This window comes from Leptodactylus fuscus, chromosome 1 (assembly GCF_031893055.1).
Source record: "Leptodactylus fuscus isolate aLepFus1 chromosome 1, aLepFus1.hap2, whole genome shotgun sequence".
NCBI lineage: Eukaryota > Metazoa > Chordata > Amphibia > Anura > Leptodactylidae > Leptodactylus > Leptodactylus fuscus.
This window is the reverse complement of record NC_134265.1, coordinates 177,320,912-177,340,523: the sequence shown is the minus strand read 5'-3', so window position 1 is coordinate 177,340,523 and position 19,612 is coordinate 177,320,912. Positions and strand designations below refer to the sequence as shown.

General features: G+C 40.8%; 1 protein-coding gene across 1 annotated transcript in view; it reads left to right on the top strand.

Moving 5' to 3' along the window:
* The window catches only part of LOC142210734 (atrial natriuretic peptide receptor 1-like), a 67,777-nt gene that overhangs the window by 42,882 nt on the left and 5,283 nt on the right, over nucleotides 1–19,612 (top strand). The window contains exons 19-21 of the mRNA XM_075280152.1: nucleotides 12,525–12,618; nucleotides 13,317–13,404; nucleotides 18,621–18,760. Of these exons, the coding sequence (XP_075136253.1) occupies nucleotides 12,525–12,618; nucleotides 13,317–13,404; nucleotides 18,621–18,760 (322 nt within the window). The remainder of the gene's footprint in view (nucleotides 1–12,524; nucleotides 12,619–13,316; nucleotides 13,405–18,620; nucleotides 18,761–19,612) is intronic.

Genomic DNA, 19,612 nt, shown 5'->3' with positions numbered 1-19,612 from the left:
TATAATTAGCGGAGGCCCTGGGAAGTTGAATAAACATGATAAACAATCTTAGGGGGCATTCACACGGAGTAACGCTGGGCGTGTATCACAGCTGTACACACCAGCGTTACGGCAGACTGCCAAACACTTCCCATTCACTTCAATGGGAGCGCTCGTAACAGCGGCGTTTACGAGCGCTCCCATTGAAGTGAATGGGAAGTGTTCGGCAGTCTGCCGTAATGCCGGCATGTACAGCTGTGATACACGCCCAGCGTCACTCCGTGTGAATGCCCCCTAAGGGCCCCTTCACACTACTGATACGCTGCCTGATTCTGAACGTTAAAACACGGTCAGAATCAGTGTGTATAAAGCAGATCCCATTCATTTCAATGGGAGCCGGCATACGAGCGCTCCCCATTGAAATGAATGGGCTGCTTTTTACTCTACGAGCGCTCCCATTGAAGTGAATGGGAAGCGCTCACGTGTACAGATCAGACTGAGCCGAACGCCGGGCCCCTTCACACGGCGAGCCGTACACGTGAGTGCTTCCCATTCACTTCAATGGGAGCGCTCGTACAGTAAAAAGCAGCTCATTCATTTCAATGGGGAGCGCTCGTATGCCGGCTCCCCATTGAAATGAATGGGATCTGCTTTATACGCGCTGATTCTGACTGTGTTTTAACGTTCAGAGTCAGGCAGCGTATCAGTAGTGTGAAGGGGCCCTTACCCTTCTCTCCTGGGCTCTGTCACGCCATCCAATTATTTATTTATCTTATTAGCATAGGGGACTCTCTGAAACATTATATTTAGTTAGCACTTAATTCAGGTACTAAATGGAATTATCTTGAAAGCCAAAAAATTTCCTGGGAACCACATACAGTAAGTGAACAGTAAGTAGGATATCATTATACTTCAGAGCATAAAGAATAGTGTATGAGGGGAGGGGATGTTTCATTACCTATGTGGGGACTGTTACTAGAATAGTGCCCCCCAACAGTTAATAACAAGACTATTGCCTATGGGGGGGGGGGCAATTACCGAAATAGTGTCACCCACAGGTAATAGCATTACTTATGTGGGGGGCACAATTTTTGTAATAGGCTCCCCCTCCCCCAGTTAGTAACATTGCTTATATTGGGGGAGACTATTACCCATGGAGGGGCACTGTCAGGGCACTATTATAGTAATATTGTTCCTCCCACAGGTAATAGCATTGCCTACTAACTGTGGGAGGGACAATATTAGGGCATTATGAAATAGTGCTCCCCCACTGGTAATAGAATTGCTATGGGGGGCTATTACCTGTGTGAAGAACTATGACAAATGGGGGTGTGATTAGAGCAAAATTATGGTAATTGACCCCCTCTCACACACACAGGTAATGATAGTGGCTATTACCTGTGCAAGGAACTATTACCTATGGGGGTGCTGTTAGGGCAATATTACAGTAATAGTACCTCCCCATAGGTAATAGTCCCCCCACATAGGTTATAGAGCACCTGTTACTTATGGTTGCACTGTTAATCAATGTGATGGGACCTATTACTGGTGGGGGAACTATTAGGGCACATCAACATGGCGGAATATGAAGTGGAATTAAGGCCATCTTCCGCCTCAGATTCCTCTCCATTTTCTCCCCTTTTACTCGCTGATTAGTCTCAGATCATTGGGTCTAATTAGTGGAAAGATTATTTCTCCTAGGTCTGCGGCTGATCAGCTGCAAAATCCACAGGAAGATTGAGCAGAACACATCTTTTCTTCCCACAGGTGGAAACATTCTTACAGGGAAAGGGAGAAAAGGGGCGAGATGGAAATTTTAATTTTTGCCTGAGGCAGCAACCTAGAATCGGCCCAGGCTATATGCCAAAATGTATTTTTCTAATGAATTCATTGGCAGATCACTCCTATTTGTAAATAGAGCATTTCAGATTAAGGATTTTATAATGGGGCTATTAGTAATTCCCTAATTTACAGTACCATAGGCACCGGCATTGGTTGACAGATAAATTCGGCTTGACAGCTACGATTTTGCCATACGAATTTTTAATAAAGTCTGGTTGAGCAATAAACAAGCTATAGTTAAACTGTCTTTATAAACAGTACTCACTGCCTCTTGGTACAAATCATACTAAAGTATATGTGCGTATCTGACCTTACCATAATACCATGAACCGCAGTTTAATACATAACAAATTATCCCATTTCTGAATTATATAAAACACTAAATATTTCAGAGCTATGTACAATTTTAGCCTAACTACTGAATGGATGAAGTGAATTAGTATATTTTTCTTATAAACAAAATGAAACACAGTGTTCTTAATAGCACAATAAACTTTTTACCATAAGAATTTATTTCCACATTAAAATTTGTTTTCTCCTTTGATACATTTCTAGCTCCAAGCTGAAAGTCTTACGGCATAAAATTTACAGAACAAGCCCTTTGTTTTATGAGACGCAGATGGTGCTGATTGTCTTATGGCATTTATGTACCAGTTATAATGTAGTATTTATGACACCAATGAAATGTGGGAAAAGCAGATGGCACTGTCACATTACACTGTATGAATTATACAGCTTAGTATTTCAGTCTGTATTAGATGTAGCCTGATTTATTCCTTTAAAGAATGAATGCTCACAAATGGAGTTTGTAAACACTGATAGTTCCAGCACACTTACAGGAGGACCAACACATACATTGATTTCTCTCTTTATGCTAACAATTCTGATCATATGTTACTCGGTTTTATCTATGTCTGGGAAAGATGGACACTGTTGTCTTGTATTCTGACTCCTTCTACACATGTCGCAGCACTTGGAGGTGTAAGTGGTACCATGTGTAATATACATAAATAGATGAAAAGATGTTTCATGCTCACTTTTAGGATAGTGGGGACACTGATGGAGGCATTATCCTGTGTGGGAGCACTGAGAGGGTCATAATCTTGTGTGGGAACACAAATAGCTTATATGTGGAGCACAACATGTGTAGCGGCACTGAGGAGGGCATTATCTTGTCTGTGGGCTCTGAGGGGGATTTATACTATTTGGGGACACCGAGGTGGGCATTATACTGGAAGGTGGACATTATACCATGTGATGGTACTATTGAGGAGTGTATCATACTATATTGTAGTACTGAAAATATGCAGGGACCTCTATGAGTGCATTATACTGTGCGGAGTGGTCCTGTCTAAAATATAGAAGGGTGCAGTATAGGGAGCTTGGTATTTTGCCGGCCAAAAAAGAGCACATGCTCTTTAGCAGTTTTGTTTGTCAGAGTCAAAGTAGCAAAGTATAGGATCCTGGACCAGTAAAGAGGCACCACACTTAGGGTGCGTTCACACGGAGTAACGTGCCGCGTGATGTGGCACGTATACGGCGTGTGAGACTTTGCGCGCCGTATATGCTCCCATTGATTTCAATGGGAGTTAGTCTCTTATACGCCGCGTTATTTTGCGGCCGTGATTTTGTGGCACGTTACTCCGTGTGAACGCACCCTTACTCCCAGAATGTTCAGTAAAATGTAGCTTTATTGAAACCAATAAAATACACACACGACGTTGTCGCTGACACATTTTTCGTCCCTTGTGGATGTTAAAGGGGTATTCCCATGTCCCTTGCTCACCAGTCTTCGCTGCTGTAAACTCTTCTTTCTTCCTGGTTTTCGACGTCAATTGGTGGGCGGGGTTTCATATGCAAAGCCATACTGTCTGACTACCTCCAGTTTAGCTCCGCCCCAAAATTAGCATGTAGCTCCTCCCACCACATAGCGTGATCCTACGGGACGACTGAAGGGCCTGTGATGTCATCAAAGGTCCTATAACACTTGGCTTTAGCTTGTTCTATATAGAGTCGGCTAAATCTTAGTGGGCTAAGGGACCAGGTCCTTCTATTCACTAGCTTTTAGCCTGCTCTATATAAGAAAGCTAAATCCTAGTGAGCAGAGGGACCAGGGCTTTTAGCCCACTAGGATTTAGACAGTTTTATATAAGAAAACAGGACACAGAAACACAGGAACAGCTACAGACACAGACTCACTCCCGTGCACTTAGCCCCTCCTCCCTCCCCCCTGAGAGCAGCAGATACATCACTTGACATTTGAGCAAATAATCCCAAGAGCCATAGAAACGCAGTGTGGATAAACAAAGCAGTTTTGCTGAAGCAGTGTATTTAGGAAAAGTCTTAAATCCACATTAACAAGCAGTATAGATAGGATCCTTGTGATGGGACAACCCCTTTATGGGCCCTAGCAGCTACCTACTACTCCATCCTACTCCCCCGCATAGTGGAATCATCTTCCAGCAAAATACAGATTTACAACTGTACGCTTAGTACCCCGCATCTGCATAGAAAGTTCTAAAGTATGGCCCATAAAGAATCATCAGGTGCAAAATTTGTTAGTTGCGAGGTATCAGTTGTGTATTTTGTGAACTATGCCCACTATAAGCCAACCCTTCCCCATGAACCATAACCACTATCCCAGAAACAATTTTTAAATGTTTGCAAATAAAATCTTGGTTGGGTTTGGGGTTGGCGAATTTCTATGTGGCTTCAGCTGCTCTCAATCTCGACTGTGTAAAAGCAGTGAGACAAGAGTGGCAGTCGCACGGGCGCACTTTCATTGGCCTCATGGAATAAACTGGGGAACGACATTTTTCTTTTTAATTGGCAACTACTTATTGTGTTACCGCAATAAGCAGCTGCTGATAATTCTTAGGGAGCATTCACACGGAGTAACGCCGGGCGTGTATTACAGCCGTACACGCCGGCGCTACGGCAGGCTGCCGAACACTTCCCATTCACTTCAATGGGAGCGCTCGTAATGGCGGCGTTACGAGCGCTCCCATTGAAGTGAATGGGAAGTGTTCAGCAGCCTGCCGTAGCGCCGGCGTGTACGGCTGTAATACACGCCCGGCGTTACTCCGTGTGAATGCTCCCTTACTCCCCTGTCCACACTCCTGTCCTGGTTTCCCTTCGCTGCCTCCTCTAGGTGGCACTACACTTATGTCACAACGCTGTAGAACATCGAGACACTACGAACTGCGTCCTCGCATTCTACAGCGTTGGCTACAGTGAACTCTGGAGGCGTCAGCGGAGGGCAGCCCAGGACTCTGTGTGGGGGTGGGGAGAAAAAAGGGGGCTTTATACTACAGGTGGTTTTTTAAAAAAAGGGGGTCATATACTGTGAGGAGTTATAAAAGGGATCATAAACTGTGTAGGGGCCATAAATAGGGGGATCATATGCTTTGTGGGTAGGGTTAAAGAAGTGTCATATATTGCATTGAGGCCATAAAAAGGGGTCAGATATTGTGCAAGAGCCATAAAAATGGGTTAGATACTGTGTGGGGGCCATAAAAAGATATGACATGGCACCCTAGTTAAGTTTTTTTTATGAATTTTGACACACTGAGCTCAAAAGGTTAGCCATCACTGTGATATACCATTGCAAATCAGGCAGTGCACTGAATTTACCACACTTTTAGTTTTGCAGGTATCTGCCTCAGCTTCTGAATATCATGGTACCGTGAGACGGGCTGGCCTTACAGCTCAGTAACACCCCCTTGACAGTCCACTTCTATAGTCATGTACTGTGAAGGGGACGTTCCTCACTGCCCAGCAATGACACTGAGCTATAAATGCTAGCTAGGGCCAAAAATAACGGCACCATTATCTCTAGAACTGGGAAAATACCTGCAAAACTGAAATGTGCGCTGAATTTAGCACATTGTCAGGTGGTAAAGAAAATGCCCTATTGTAGGGGACAGGAAAGATCGACTATTAAATATGATCTGACTGTCAGTCCTCTGTGGTTATACTAAGTTAGATTTTTCTCAGGTTTATAGTTACAAAATAAGATATTCTCTGTAGGGGTGGCATAGATATTTGTAAGCCGTAACCTATATGATAGTAATTGTAATTTCATCATTAATAAATACTTTGGCAGCCATAGGGAATTTGTAAACCCTCAGGCTACCCTGATGTATTTTCTCACCTAATGATAGAAATTCTGTTAATAAAATTATATTAGAGAATTACAATTTTAATTTGCAGTTTTACAGAAAATTTGCTATTAGAGGTGAGCAATTGGCTTCATAACAAATCAGTTTGAGCTGAAACTTTTCCAAAAGTTTCTGTGTTTAATGGAACTTTTGCGAATCATCTTGAGTGAACTATGACTGCCATCATTTACGAGGTAGAGAAAGAGCAGAGAAGGTGGTTCACATGGTCCTTGTAACCTAAACGGGTTTCTGGCATCGCTTGAGAGCCTGTCAGCCCATCCTGAGTGGTAGATTATAGTACTAATATCACATGCAAAAAGAAGGAAGAAGGAGAACCATTTTGTAATAGTCAAGCTAAGGTAAAGACGTGTTATGGCTGCATGATCCTATGCAATAGCTGCTAATACATTCCTAGTAGAAAGACAACACCAACAAGTGAAGTACAGAATTATAGGAGGAGGACTAGTGGAGCACAGTTTAGTTAGGTTTAACCATTTTAAAACTTCCATTATCACTGCAGAAACCCCAGCTGACTCCTGAACTGTGTTCTAGTCTAATTCTCACTGACCAGGACAATTCCTTAAATCTCATCTTCTTGTTAAGTTTGTTTTTTTTTTTTTTTAAATGTTTAATTTTGTTAACAAATACAGAAAAACTGCCATTTTTACTCAATGAGTTCTACACTGTCTACCAATAAGTATTTGGACACCTGTGGTAGAATAGAAAAACATTTCTTCATATTCAATAGTTGGTAGAACCCAGCAGATGCTTCCTTATGGATGGTATTGAGCGACACAATACTCCCGGATGCCTGGTGAAACTCCTGGTGTATGTGAGCCATCGGTTGGGTGCGGTTTCTCTGGCCAGCACCCGTCGGTCTCTAGTATCTCCCAGTTTCGGAGGTCTGACGACTTGGGGCACATTCCGACAATCACCGTTCACCTTCCACTTCGTAATCACATAGGTCACTGTCGATTTTAGGTAATTCAGTTCGCTTGCTATGTCCCTTATAGATTGGCCATTTCTGAGGTACCCCACAATTACCCCTTTCTTGAAATCAGACAGTTCTGCACTTCGTGGCATCTTGCACGTGACTAATGCCAATGCTGTTTCCTATTTAACGGTGGAAGGCGTGATGTATATCATGACTGCAGATATCTTCATTTGCATGGGTGTCCAAATACTTATTGGTAGACAGTGTAGTCTAATGCTCATTGACAGGTAACCCTTTCAGTGCCAAAATTGATTTATTTGCTATTTTCTTTTGCTAAAAATGATAAAATAAATAAATAAATAGAAACATGGATGCCAATCACTATTATATAAGTAATGCAGTTAAATAACAGAGTAGGAAAAGAACAGGGCAGGCGACAGGCTAAAGGAGGGGAAGAAGGAAACATTCATGCTATGGCTACACCATCCATGTCTGTACTGTACTAACAATAATGTGGGTGGCACCAGCAAGACTACTTCCGATTGTGATGGCTTTGCTAGTAGCTGCGGGGTTGTTGTACTTCCTGAGAAATAAAATGTTTTTGTTTACTTAGCTCACTCATCTCAGTAACAGGAGGAGATGGCATCTGAGGCTGATACAATCTTGAAATCTTACATGTTATGATGTAACATGCAATTTACTGCAGGGCCTTTCCAGACTGTCAACTATGTTTTCTTTATCTTCATTGACACAGATCCATACTAGTAATGTAACACCTGCTGAGAAAGTAGTTTCTCGTGTTCTAGGTCTTCCTCCTCTTTTTCATGAGTTGTATGATGAATTTTGGAAGTAGTGGAGGCAGTGGTGGAAGTAGAAAACATAAGTATTGGTGGTGTAGGTAGTATTGACAGGAGGTGTGGTACTGGTAGTCGTGCTGGTAGGGGCACTTGGGGGAAATCTGGAGGTGGAAATTATGAGGGTGTACAAATATCCCATGGCCATGATAAGTCAGAAAAAGTGGGGAAAATGATGCATTGCTGATAGAGATGAGCGAACACTGTTCGGACAGCCGTTCCGAACAGCACGCTCCCATAGAAATGAATGGAAGCAGCCGGCACGCGGGGGGGTTAAGCGGCCAGCCGCCGGCAAAGTCTGCGTGCCAGGTGCTTCCATTCATTTCTATGGGAGCGTGCTGTTCGGATCGGCTGATGTTATATGTGCTTAGGTAAGAGATCATCTTTGATATATGTTTTCTATTTATATGTATGTAAATCTGTTTTCTGTTTTCTTTATGTTTCATGTGTTATCTGAGGTTGTATTTACATAGGTTTAACAATATGATAAAGTTGTATATTATGTGTTACTCGTTGAAATGTTGATTGAAGGGGGTGGAGTATTAGGTTTGGTTTGTTTTAAAAGTGATTGTGGTTGCTCAGTAGTTCATTCCGTGACGAAGGTGCAGAAGCACCGAAACGCGTAGCTGTGTCGTGACCTATTCTCACCATTTTAATGGATATCTAATAAAGATGTAAGTTTTAATTTTTACAGCCTTGGATTTTTGAATTTTTCTTCACTCTGGTTGGAGCCGAATTTTATCTACATGTATTGTTGATCTGAACAGTGTTCGCTCATCTCTAATTGCTGATGATGATTCTCTTGCGGTTAGGATCTGGCAACCTATGCAAGTTTTCAGCGAAAAACGCTGCAGGAAAAACATGGGGCCTTAGCCTAAAAGTGGTGCAAACCACCTACATATCCCAATCTCCACCTGACCTTGTCACTGGTGGTCAGATTTTAGTTTTAGACTAAGGCACCTCACATCGAAATTACAGCTAAAAACCCACAGCAGAAGGCTTCACGTTTTTTTTTCCACACTATTTTTCATTGCATTTTTGTTAAGTTTTTCTCAGCTGGTTTTCTTCTTTTTTTAAACTTATAGGTAGAATGCAAACATTTTGACAGGTATAATTGAAAGCAGAATTTTTGAAAATGCAGTTTTTCTGCAGCGTTTTTTTTTTTTCTACAATATGTAGATGGGAATAGCCAGAATCTCATTCACTTTGCTGGTACTGTAAAAAGCTGCTTTTTTTTCCACTGTGTTTCTCAACGTGGGGTTTCATCCTTTGGTTAAGGCCCCACAAAGCGAGCCACAGCTAAAAAGTGTTGTGGGAGAAATCATAGCAGAAATGCATTGCGTTTTTTTCACAGAGCTTTTCACACAAAGGCCACAGAGTTTTCCTCTGCGGACTTTCTGCTTATATTATACCTGTATGGGAAACACCAGTGTTTCCATAATCAGTGGCGTAACAAGGAATGGGCCCTGTGGCAAACTTTTGACATAACACCCCCCCCCCCCCGCATTTCTGCGCACACTATTATGCCCACAGTGCCCCTGCACACAGTATAATGCCCCATAGTGGCCCCTGCGCACAGTATTATGCCCCATTGTGGCCCCTGCACACAGTATTATCTCCCATAGTGACCCCTGCACACCGTATTATGTCCCATAGTGGCCCCTGCACACAGTATTATCCCCATGGATTTTAAAATAAGCAGCATGTCAGTTTTTTTTTTTTTTTTTTTTTTTTGGGGGGGGGGGGGGTTCCCAGCATAGATTTTTTAACAAACAGCTTCAAAATCCAGGCTGGAATCTGTATATACATGTATGGAAATCCATACCAAAATCTGCACCAGTTGGGGATTTTCCACATGGATTTCCACAGGTATATATATGGATTTTGGTGTAGATTTGTGCATGTAAATGCTTATCGTGTGCTTATACCCAAAGAGTTGCTGGTAAGTGACACCAATGCTGTCACTGGAATGTCGTACTTGAGGTTCTCTTAGTTGGGGACCTTGTGTCGCTGAAGCTTCATATTACTCCTCTGCTTCCATTAAACCATAATGGAAAATCTAGTTCCGCTCCAGCTGTGAAAAGAAAAGCCAAAATGTTGGCACCTGTGCCCACCCTAGTGTAAGGAAAATTATTCATCTGTATTAGCAGCAGGCAATATTTTGCTTTTAAGGGCCAGCGTTCCTAGCTCTCATAGCATGGGGATGACACATCATAAAGAAAGGTCAATATACAGTAACATATAACATATCACTGCTATATGACATATAACATATACGAGGTAACATATAACTACTATATCTTTCCATTCTATATTTTCAGAATATATCATCTCTAATAAGACTAGGGTAAGGAGGCATCTTTTTCATGAATGCTTTATAGGCTGTACCGACATGTCCTCTTAATTATAAATACTTCTATTACTCCATTACATTGCAGGGAAGATGACTTGAATGCTGAATGCTCTATTTTAGTCTATGTACTATTCCCATCACTAGTTTACCTGAGCTCCAGTCTTTCTCCTAATGTATTTTAAACTACATTTTGAATTACTTTGCAATTTTAGATAAGACTGAGTTGCATCTTCACTGTATGACTATATCCCTTAGGTCAAGGTGTAAGAAGATTAATCGTTTGGTCCTGACCCTGCGTTGTGGAACTGCTTAATATACTATATAATTTAATTTCCATTGCTAAGTGGCTTTCTTCTGTAAGACATGTCACCTTTAGACCAGTTTCATTTCCAAGAATAAATATGACACCATGATAATGTAAAGCTGCTTTAAAAAGCATAAGGGTAATCTCTCCCTGCTTTATGCTTGAGTAACTGCAATACGCCCAGCTGATAAATTTTAGGCGTGCCAAGGAAAGCAGGGCACTGTTTCAAAACACTTTCTACTTTATTAAAAAAAAAAAAATCTGCATATGGGAACATGCGTATTCCTTACAATGCAAAATACATCCATATGCAGGAATATACATATATTGGAGGTAAAGAGAGAACCAAAATACCAAACATTGTTTTGTGTTTAACTTTGCATTTACAGTAGGTGCACACTGATTTTCCATTGACTTTGTGCTTTTTAGTATATTTTCTCCCTTGTTGTATACAGAAATAATACAGATGTAAAATGCAAACACAAATGCAGCATACTTTTTACAGGATCCATTAGCAGCTATAGATGGAGTAGATCTGCATTAAAGACTCTTAGGCTCTGTTCCCACGGAGTAACACGCCGCGCATTCAGACACATATACACGTGTCAGAGTGTGAGCGCTCAAAACAGATCCCATTCACTTCAACGTGTGCCGGCTTACAGGTGCTACACATTGAAATCAATGGGAGGCTTTTTAACCCAAGCAGAAAGTCCACAGAGGAAACCTATATACGATTTTGAAAACACAGCTTTTCATTTTCTGTAATGTGTGGATGGAATTAGCCAGAATCGCATTCATTTTGCTGTTACTGTAAAATGCTGGGGGGGTTTTGTTGTTGTGTTTTCACAACACAGAGCTTCAGCTAAAGGCTGAGGCCCCATTTTGTAGAAACGCAGCTTATTTTGTTGCAGATTTTGCTGCTTGTTTTTGAACCAAAGCCAGGAGTGAATTAAGTAGAAAGTAGAAATATAAGTATTTATTATATATTTCTCATTCCTTTTGTAGCCATTAAAAAATGAATATGTGTATTCACTATTGTGCTCCGGATTGGTCCCCCTGCGGCCTGGGATCTGGTAGTTGCTGATCAATGAAATAAGTTATCACCTTATGCTTCTCCAGAATATCGCTGATTCAAGTTCCCTGATGGGCAACAAAAATTTTAAAAAAAGGTTCAAAAGTCCAAAAATGCTCCTTTTAAAAATAATTCTAATGTAAAAAAAATTATAAAAACAATACATATTTGGCATTGCTGTGTCTGTAATAACCTATATATTAAAACTAAAACATTATTTAACTGACTGTCAATCGCAGAACATGTAATAGGCTTCGTGACACAAAATTTTCTTCTGCTTAGCATCTGGTAATAGTCTGGGCAGAGACTGCCCAGTGGGGTGTGCAATAAAGGTACCTTCTGTTTCTATATGGTGAAAAAGATAACTGTGGGAGCTGCTTGTGAAAGGATTTCTATCGGTGGTCTATATGGGTCATCCAGTGGTTAGGGCAACCTGGGAGTCTCCTTGCCTTATTGGCCAGATGGAAGCTGCAAATCTGCCTCAAAATCCTGACCAAAAAAAGTCCTTTTTTCCGTGAGCAGTTTGTTCCTGCTCCCGCCAAAAAGAAGCGACATGCTCATTCTTCAGGCGGATGCCGCGGTCGGTTCAGCCTTGGATGTCCATCTGAAGACACTCCCTCCCGACTAGGCCCATTCATTTGGGCCTAATCTGGAGCAGAGTGTTGCGACGATGCTGGTGCACTGCATCGGCATCCAGTCGCGGCTACCGTTTTTTTGGTCTGGAATCTGAGGCAGCCTCCGTCTCAAATTCTGGACCAGAAAACTCCGTCTGAACTCAGAATAACACTACCCAAAAGTAGCCACTGAGAGCCTTTTTGTAGGGCAATCTGGGAAGAACTTTGGTGGAAAGACCCAGTGTCTGATCAGACAGCACCTATACCATTTACATATCTAGGTGCCTAGGTTTTCAGCAGTTCAAAATTTTTTTTATCTAGGTGCATTCTTTATTTGTCAACGAGTACATGCTGTCAGTTGTTTATCTGGTTAATGAATTAATAATCTAATTAGATTTCTTCTTTACATTAGATGGAAAAGTATAGTAAACATCTGGAGCTATTAGTTGCAGAGCGCACACAAGATCTAATGCATGAAAAACAAAAAACAGACCGTCTTCTATACAGTAAGTGAATATACTTTTTTTCCCTTTTTCTCTGTGTAAATTAGTAGTGCAGTCTTATGCACCTAGGGCATGACTGTGCCTGATAGAGCATAAGTGCTGCCTCCTAACATAATAGGTCCTGATTTGTGGCAACCAAAGGCCAAAACAGATGCTCCAACATATGAGGCCATGCCCTGGGTGTACCAAAGAGCTCATTTTCATAAGTAAATGTTACTTTTCTTGGTATAAAGATTGCATTAATTGCCTATCAACATGTGATCAGTAGTCATCTGACACCCTCGAGCCTATCAAACAGCAGGACTGTAGTAAATCTTTTGTGAATTATGAAGGAGCTGGAAAGTAGGTAATGGAACTTAGATTTGCATGATAGGAGATCATCTTCAATTATCTTTAAAGATTTTTCTTAGGCCATTGCTATTTAATCAGGCAGGGTTCACACTACCGTTGGATTCCGTTATGAAAGTGTCTATCATAACAGACATTAACAGATAATAACTGATCTTAACGTGTCCGTTTTTTTAACTGATCCAAATCCATATCTCAAATGTATTAGTGGAGCAGTTAGTATCATGTATCAGTTAGTATCAGTTGGTGTCCGTTTATTGTTATAATACTGTTCATTTTCGTGTTATATATATCGTTTGCTAATATTTATTTGTAGCAACATTTAATACAATTGACTTATTCTTTTTGTCAAGGCATGCTCCCAAAGCAGGTTGCAGATGACCTAAGACAAGGAAAACCTTCACAAGCCCAGAGTTATAGCAGTGCAACTGTGTTCTTCAGGTAGGCCTTTGAAAATTAATGTGTATTTCAATAAACTCTCTCGGTATGCAAATGACTTCTCTCGCAGCACTGGGGGCGTCCACCTCCATCGCAGCATTGGGGACGTCCCCAGTGCTGTTTGAGTGCTGGGGCCTGCCCCCAGTGCTGCAAGAGAACTCATTTGCATACCAGCGAATACTGGGATTTCTACGGAACAGAGAAGACCTCTAAAGGTAGGAGACGAATAGCCTTTCTTAAGGCTATTCCTACGTGTTAGTGACAAAAAATTTAATTTTAACGATAGGATCCCTTTAATAAATATTGTGCTATACTTTCTTAACAAATTTTGGTTCCTTTCCATGAAATACTGTGATGAAGTCCAGTCTGTTGCATATGTATTACTTCCCTTGTTTCTGTTCTGCTATATGAAAATTTTATACTCCTCACTGGAGTACAGGTGGAAGTGAAATGCAGGGAAGCTGAGGCTGGGTGATCAACTCAAGTTATTTCTCGAGCTTTATAAAACATAGAACAATGTTCTTAGCTTTCATTTGCTCTTTCCCTTGTGAAGGACATGGCTTCCGAATGAGCACATTTCTGAAATGAAAAATGGAAATTTATCAAGTCAGGAATGTGGGAAGTGAAGAACTCATATAATTAATATAGCTAACTTTAATAAAGCGGCTGTCCAAGTCTTGTCTTTAAACATCAATATGTAACATGAACCCCTTTTTTAATCACTCCTATGCCATTAAACTGAGTAGGTCTGGCAGTGTGTGAGATTATCCCAACCTATCTTAATTCATGCACCGGTTCTTAATCATACGTACCTCACCCCAATAAATCTTTCTTCAGTCAATAAATACAACTAGAGTGTGTGTACATACATCTCATATGTCACCTGCAGCCCCTACTGTATATCATATTATAGGCTGGCTTGACATAGCAGTGCCCTAGGTGCCAAATGTTCCAACCGCTATGGTACATTCTACTGCCATAAAAACCAAACTGCCCCTAAGGCAACACGGTGGCTCAGTGGTTAGTACTGCAGGCTTGTGTGGATTTCCTCCCATTCTACAAAAACATACTTAAATGAAAAAAAAAAGTACATTGTGATCCCTATATTGGGCTCACAATCTACATTTAAAAAGAAAAAAAAAATTGCCCCTAAATGCATCATTAGGGGTTGCTCAACAAAGAGAAATCGCTCTGTACCGCTGCCTCCCTATAGACCAAAAAATAGGGGTTCAATGGTTGAATGACACTGTAGGTGGTTAAAATTTACCATAAATGATATGTGGTTCAAGAGTATCCTTCATGGATATTAGGATGTTTGAATCAATTTGATGGTACAACTGCAGGTGACTTATTATTTTAAACCAGTGGGTTTTGAAATTGGAGTATCACTATATTTTTATACAGATAATAAATGCTAAGTTGTAATTGTCTTCATATATTTCTTTTTAGCTATTTATTATGGAAACATACTGTATCTCTCATCCTTCAAAATTTTTTCAAACCTCAATATATCCAGCAAATGAGGGCAATAAAATAAACCAAAAATGTACTAGCCTCTCACAGGTTTTCTGTTTCCAGTGGTGGCAGAGACTTGGACAATTATGTTGAATATAAAAAATATATCTCAAATGTAAAAACATGTATTATATGACATATATATGTATAATTCATCAATATACAAGTAACAAATTAATATTAGGTAATACAAAGGTGCAAAGAAGATAGATAAATACATGTGCAAATAAGCAGTGTTGTAAAATCTATTTTTTAATCAAGTTGAAAATTTCTGAATGTGCTATTACTCAAGAAGGTGCCAAAAGTGATATGTATTGCACAAGATTAGTGAGGGGACCCATTATAGATTTTACATTAAAGGGGACTATCCCACTTAAACACTTATCACCTAGAGACAGGATAGGTCAAGCACAGGGGCATAACAATCATGGTCGCGGGGAGTGCAACTGGGCCCAGCGAAGGTACAGGGCCCGCGGACAGCTGGAGATGGCTGGGTCCAATAACACTATGACAGCGGTTGGGGAAAGCCTGGTTTCCCAACCGCTAAATATATTGTAAATGAAAAGGGGCCCCACCATGTCGCCTGGCCCCTTTTCAATAGATACTAGCCCAGGGAAGGTGGCTTAAAATAATAAATACATATACTCACCTCTCCAGAGCTCAGTGGCCTCTCCGGCATATTCCATCATGTGACTGAGGCCTCTGATTAGGCCGCAGTGGTCACATGGGGGGCAGTAGTGTAATGATGTTATGTGATGACTGAGGACCAATCACAGGCCTCAGCAGAGACATTGTGAAGATGGTGGAAGATGCTGAAGACAGCTAGAGCCAGGATGCCCAGGAAAAGTGAGTATTAGTGTTTGTTATTCTTAATCACCTTCCCTGGGCCTTCGATTATTATACTCTGGAGTCTAAGGAGACCCCAGAGTATAATAAAAGGCCCGGAGTGGAGGGGGGCTGTTGGGAGCATATAATACTGTGGGGGAAGGGGACACTGCAGGGCATATAATAATGGGGGGGGACACTGCTTTGCATGTAATACTATTTGGGGGGACATTGTTGGGCATATAATACTGTGCATATAATACTGTGTGGGGGGCCACTGTTGGGGGAGAGGAGGCCCTATAAGGGCCAAGACAAAAGTTTGCACCACAAGACATGTGTTACATCACTGGTCAAGCATGTTTGATTGCTTAGGGTTCCACCACTGCCACCCCCAGTAGTAACTAGAATAGGGGGTCTCAAAAATCTGTTCTTTCTCATTGGAAACTAAATAATGTTATGGACATGCATGTCTATTGCCACTGTATTATAGTTATCTCTGTGCCCAGTGGAAAATAAAACTGTTGTAATGATGAGGTCCCCGGAAAACCTATATTTATTGCTTATCCTTTTTTGATGGGATAACCCTTTTAACAGCTTCAAATTAGAACTTTGGTTCATGATATTTTTTCTATTTTACATTCTCACTTGTAGTAGCTGATAATCTTATACATGTTTCTCGGCTGAAGGAAACAATTATGAGACTCCTTTTATAGAAAAAAAAGTGGTCAAGTATTTTATATTTGCACTTTATTTGAGGCTCACTACTTTACAAATAAATTCTATATACTTTGCTAAAATGTAGCACCTACTAACTTGTATTTCTTAGGGTATCTTATGTAAATTAAAGAAGTCTAACAACGTGATGGATACCCTTTATGTCATCACTTGGAAATAGGACAGACCACTTTAATTAGGACATCTACAACCCCCTTTAAGTAGATTGAAAGGGGATTCTTACTTTTTATCCTAAATGTAGAAGAGAGAATAAGAAATATGTATTTAACCCAGGTCGGAGCAGCACAGCTTACAAGGACACATCCCTTCAGCTGGGAATATTATAAGATTAATGACCTGTAAATGGATGCTCCAGAGATATTTCATACTTACAGCCATTAATAATCTTACTTAACTACTTTGGATCTTTAGTCTGGTCACTGACATAAAAAAATTGTTGAAGCTATTTATTTTCAGTAGGGTAAGGTCGCTATAGAAAATCCCCTTCATATAGAACTCATGACACTCCTGGCAAGTAGCCAAATTTGCTGTAGGAAGATACAGATACAGCTGTAGAAAATGTACATGGTAGGCCACCAAAAACAGAAGCTGAATTCCCTTCTGTGCTATGTACGGGGTAATATGATAACAGAATATGTCCTTACCAAATGCAGGAAATGCTAGAGGTAGTTCCACCTGCAGCTATGACGTTTGATGCCCATTATACCATGTCCAGGAACACCTTCTGAAACACTGTACCACACATTCTATATTCTGGAAATGAATTTTAGTTTTTCAGTTCAGTTTATGTCTGAGGATTAGTTTAATAAACCCTGTCCTTCAAGTAACCAATCTGTGTTCAGATTTTCATCAAAGACAACTGGATTCACAATCCCTGTACACGTAGTTGCACAGCAAATATTGAATTTTGGATGATGAAGTGACTGGTGATTTTTTTTATATATATCAGTGCCTATTGTTCCATGAATTAACACGCTGGGGTAGATGGAACCATACTTCATCAGACATGATATTTTGCTACAATATTGCAATAGGTCCATATAAACATCTAAGGTAGCAGAAACATCACGGGGGAAAAAAGCAACATTTTGTAACGAATCCCATCCACACATTGCGGAGAAATATGCGCACTAGAGATGAGCGAGTACTGTTCGATCGAGTAGGTGTTCGATCGAATACTACGGTATTCTAAATACTCGTACTCGATCGAACACTACTAGCTGTTCGAAGTTTAAGGTTCGATACAGAACCAGCGTTGATTGGCAGAATGCTATACATTGCCAATCAACGCTGGTTCTTCTCTTACCTTTAGAAGTCTTCTCCGCGCAGCATCCCCGCGGCGTCTTCCGGCTGGAATTCACTCTACCTAGGCATCCGGCCTAGGCAGAGCCGACTGCACATGCGCGGGCATGCACACGCATACACGCGCAGTTGGCTCTGCTCAGGCATCGGGCCTGGGCAGAGCCGCACGTGCATGCGCAGTCGGCTCTGCCTAGGCCGGATGCCTAGGCAGAGTGAATTCCAGCCGGAAGAGGATGCGGAGACCCTGCGCTGGGAGATGACTTCAAGCAGAATCCAGCCCGACCGTCACTCGTGGACTTGGTAAGTATGATTTTATCGAATGTTGCCTACCCCTGAAACGAGCATTTCCCCCCATAGACTATAATGGGGTTCGAAATCCATTCGAACAGTCGAACAGTGTGCAGCTGTTCAAATCGGATTTCGCACCTAGGACACTTTAGTGTTCGCTCATCTCTAATGCGCACCAAACACCATTGCGGTTTTGGAAATCACTGCATGTCACTTATACCTACAAAAAGGCTGACGGTTTCCCTATAGGTATAATGGAAACACTTTCTGTGAAAAGCGCTGATGGAGATTAATATAATAACAATACTAGAATAATAACAATATCTGATAAATAATATAGCCCAACGGTAAATATATATTTAGCTAAATTCAGCTTATAATGAGCAATCTCTTGAAATGACCAGAATAAGAGTGCCACATGCCTAAGAAACATCTTATATGACAAATGTCAAATGAAGATCAGATGAATATGCATATCTAAGTTTGACTTTTTTATACTGTTCATTTTTTAATATATAATTTACAATGTCTTTATGTCAATTTCTGTCTTTTAGTGACATTGTTGGGTTCACTCATTTGTCCAGCACCAGTACCCCGTACCAGGTGGTAGATTTCCTTAACAAACTCTACACTACCTTTGATGACATCATTGACAACTATGATGTGTATAAAGTGGAGACAATAGGTGATGCCTGTAAGTAGTAGAATTGTAATATTCAGCAGGAGGGAAACAATTCATTTTCTTATCTACACATCATTTATAACAAGATAAAAGAAGAGCTCTGCTGAATCTGAAGGCAAACTGGGCCAACAATCTGTTGTCAGTAGGAAGTGGCAGACATACTGTTTCTGAGCCTTTGTGTGCTGCCGTATAAAATACAGGAACAAGAAGCAATGGCAAATAGCCATGATCAGCATGTCACAGTAAAACATATATCTGCAATACAGCTACTGTATGTGCAAGATGCCTTAGGGGTGTGTCCACTTGGAACAAATTTTACATTTTGTGGATTTAATATTTGCACTACAAGTAAATATCTGTGCAAATCATTTTTCTATAGCACATGAGATATATCACTCACACTTTGCTGTTACTGCAGTATGCTGCAGATATTCTGTACAAATCCAGCCAGGAAATCTGAAGCTTACCTACTGTCTGTGAATGTCAACCCTTTACCAACAATTTTATTTCATCTATATAAGGTTCAAAATTTCCTGTTAATTTATAATATACCTTTACAGTGGTCGGAGCTTCATTTTTATGATGCAAAGTTCTAAATCTGCTGTACAGTTAAGTATTAAAATTATGATCACTAGCAGAAACTGCTCAGTTGGGGCTGAAATGGGTTGTCCATTTTCAGCAAATAAACTGCTATTGTTTATTATTGTTTGTATAATAATAAGTTATGCAAGTTACTAAAATACTTTTTGTACGAATTCTTCACAGTTTTCTAGATCTCTGCTTGCTGTCATTCATTCTGTTACTTCTAGTGGATAAAACTCAGTCCATGGTCATGTGATTTACGGCCCATGGTCATGTGATGGA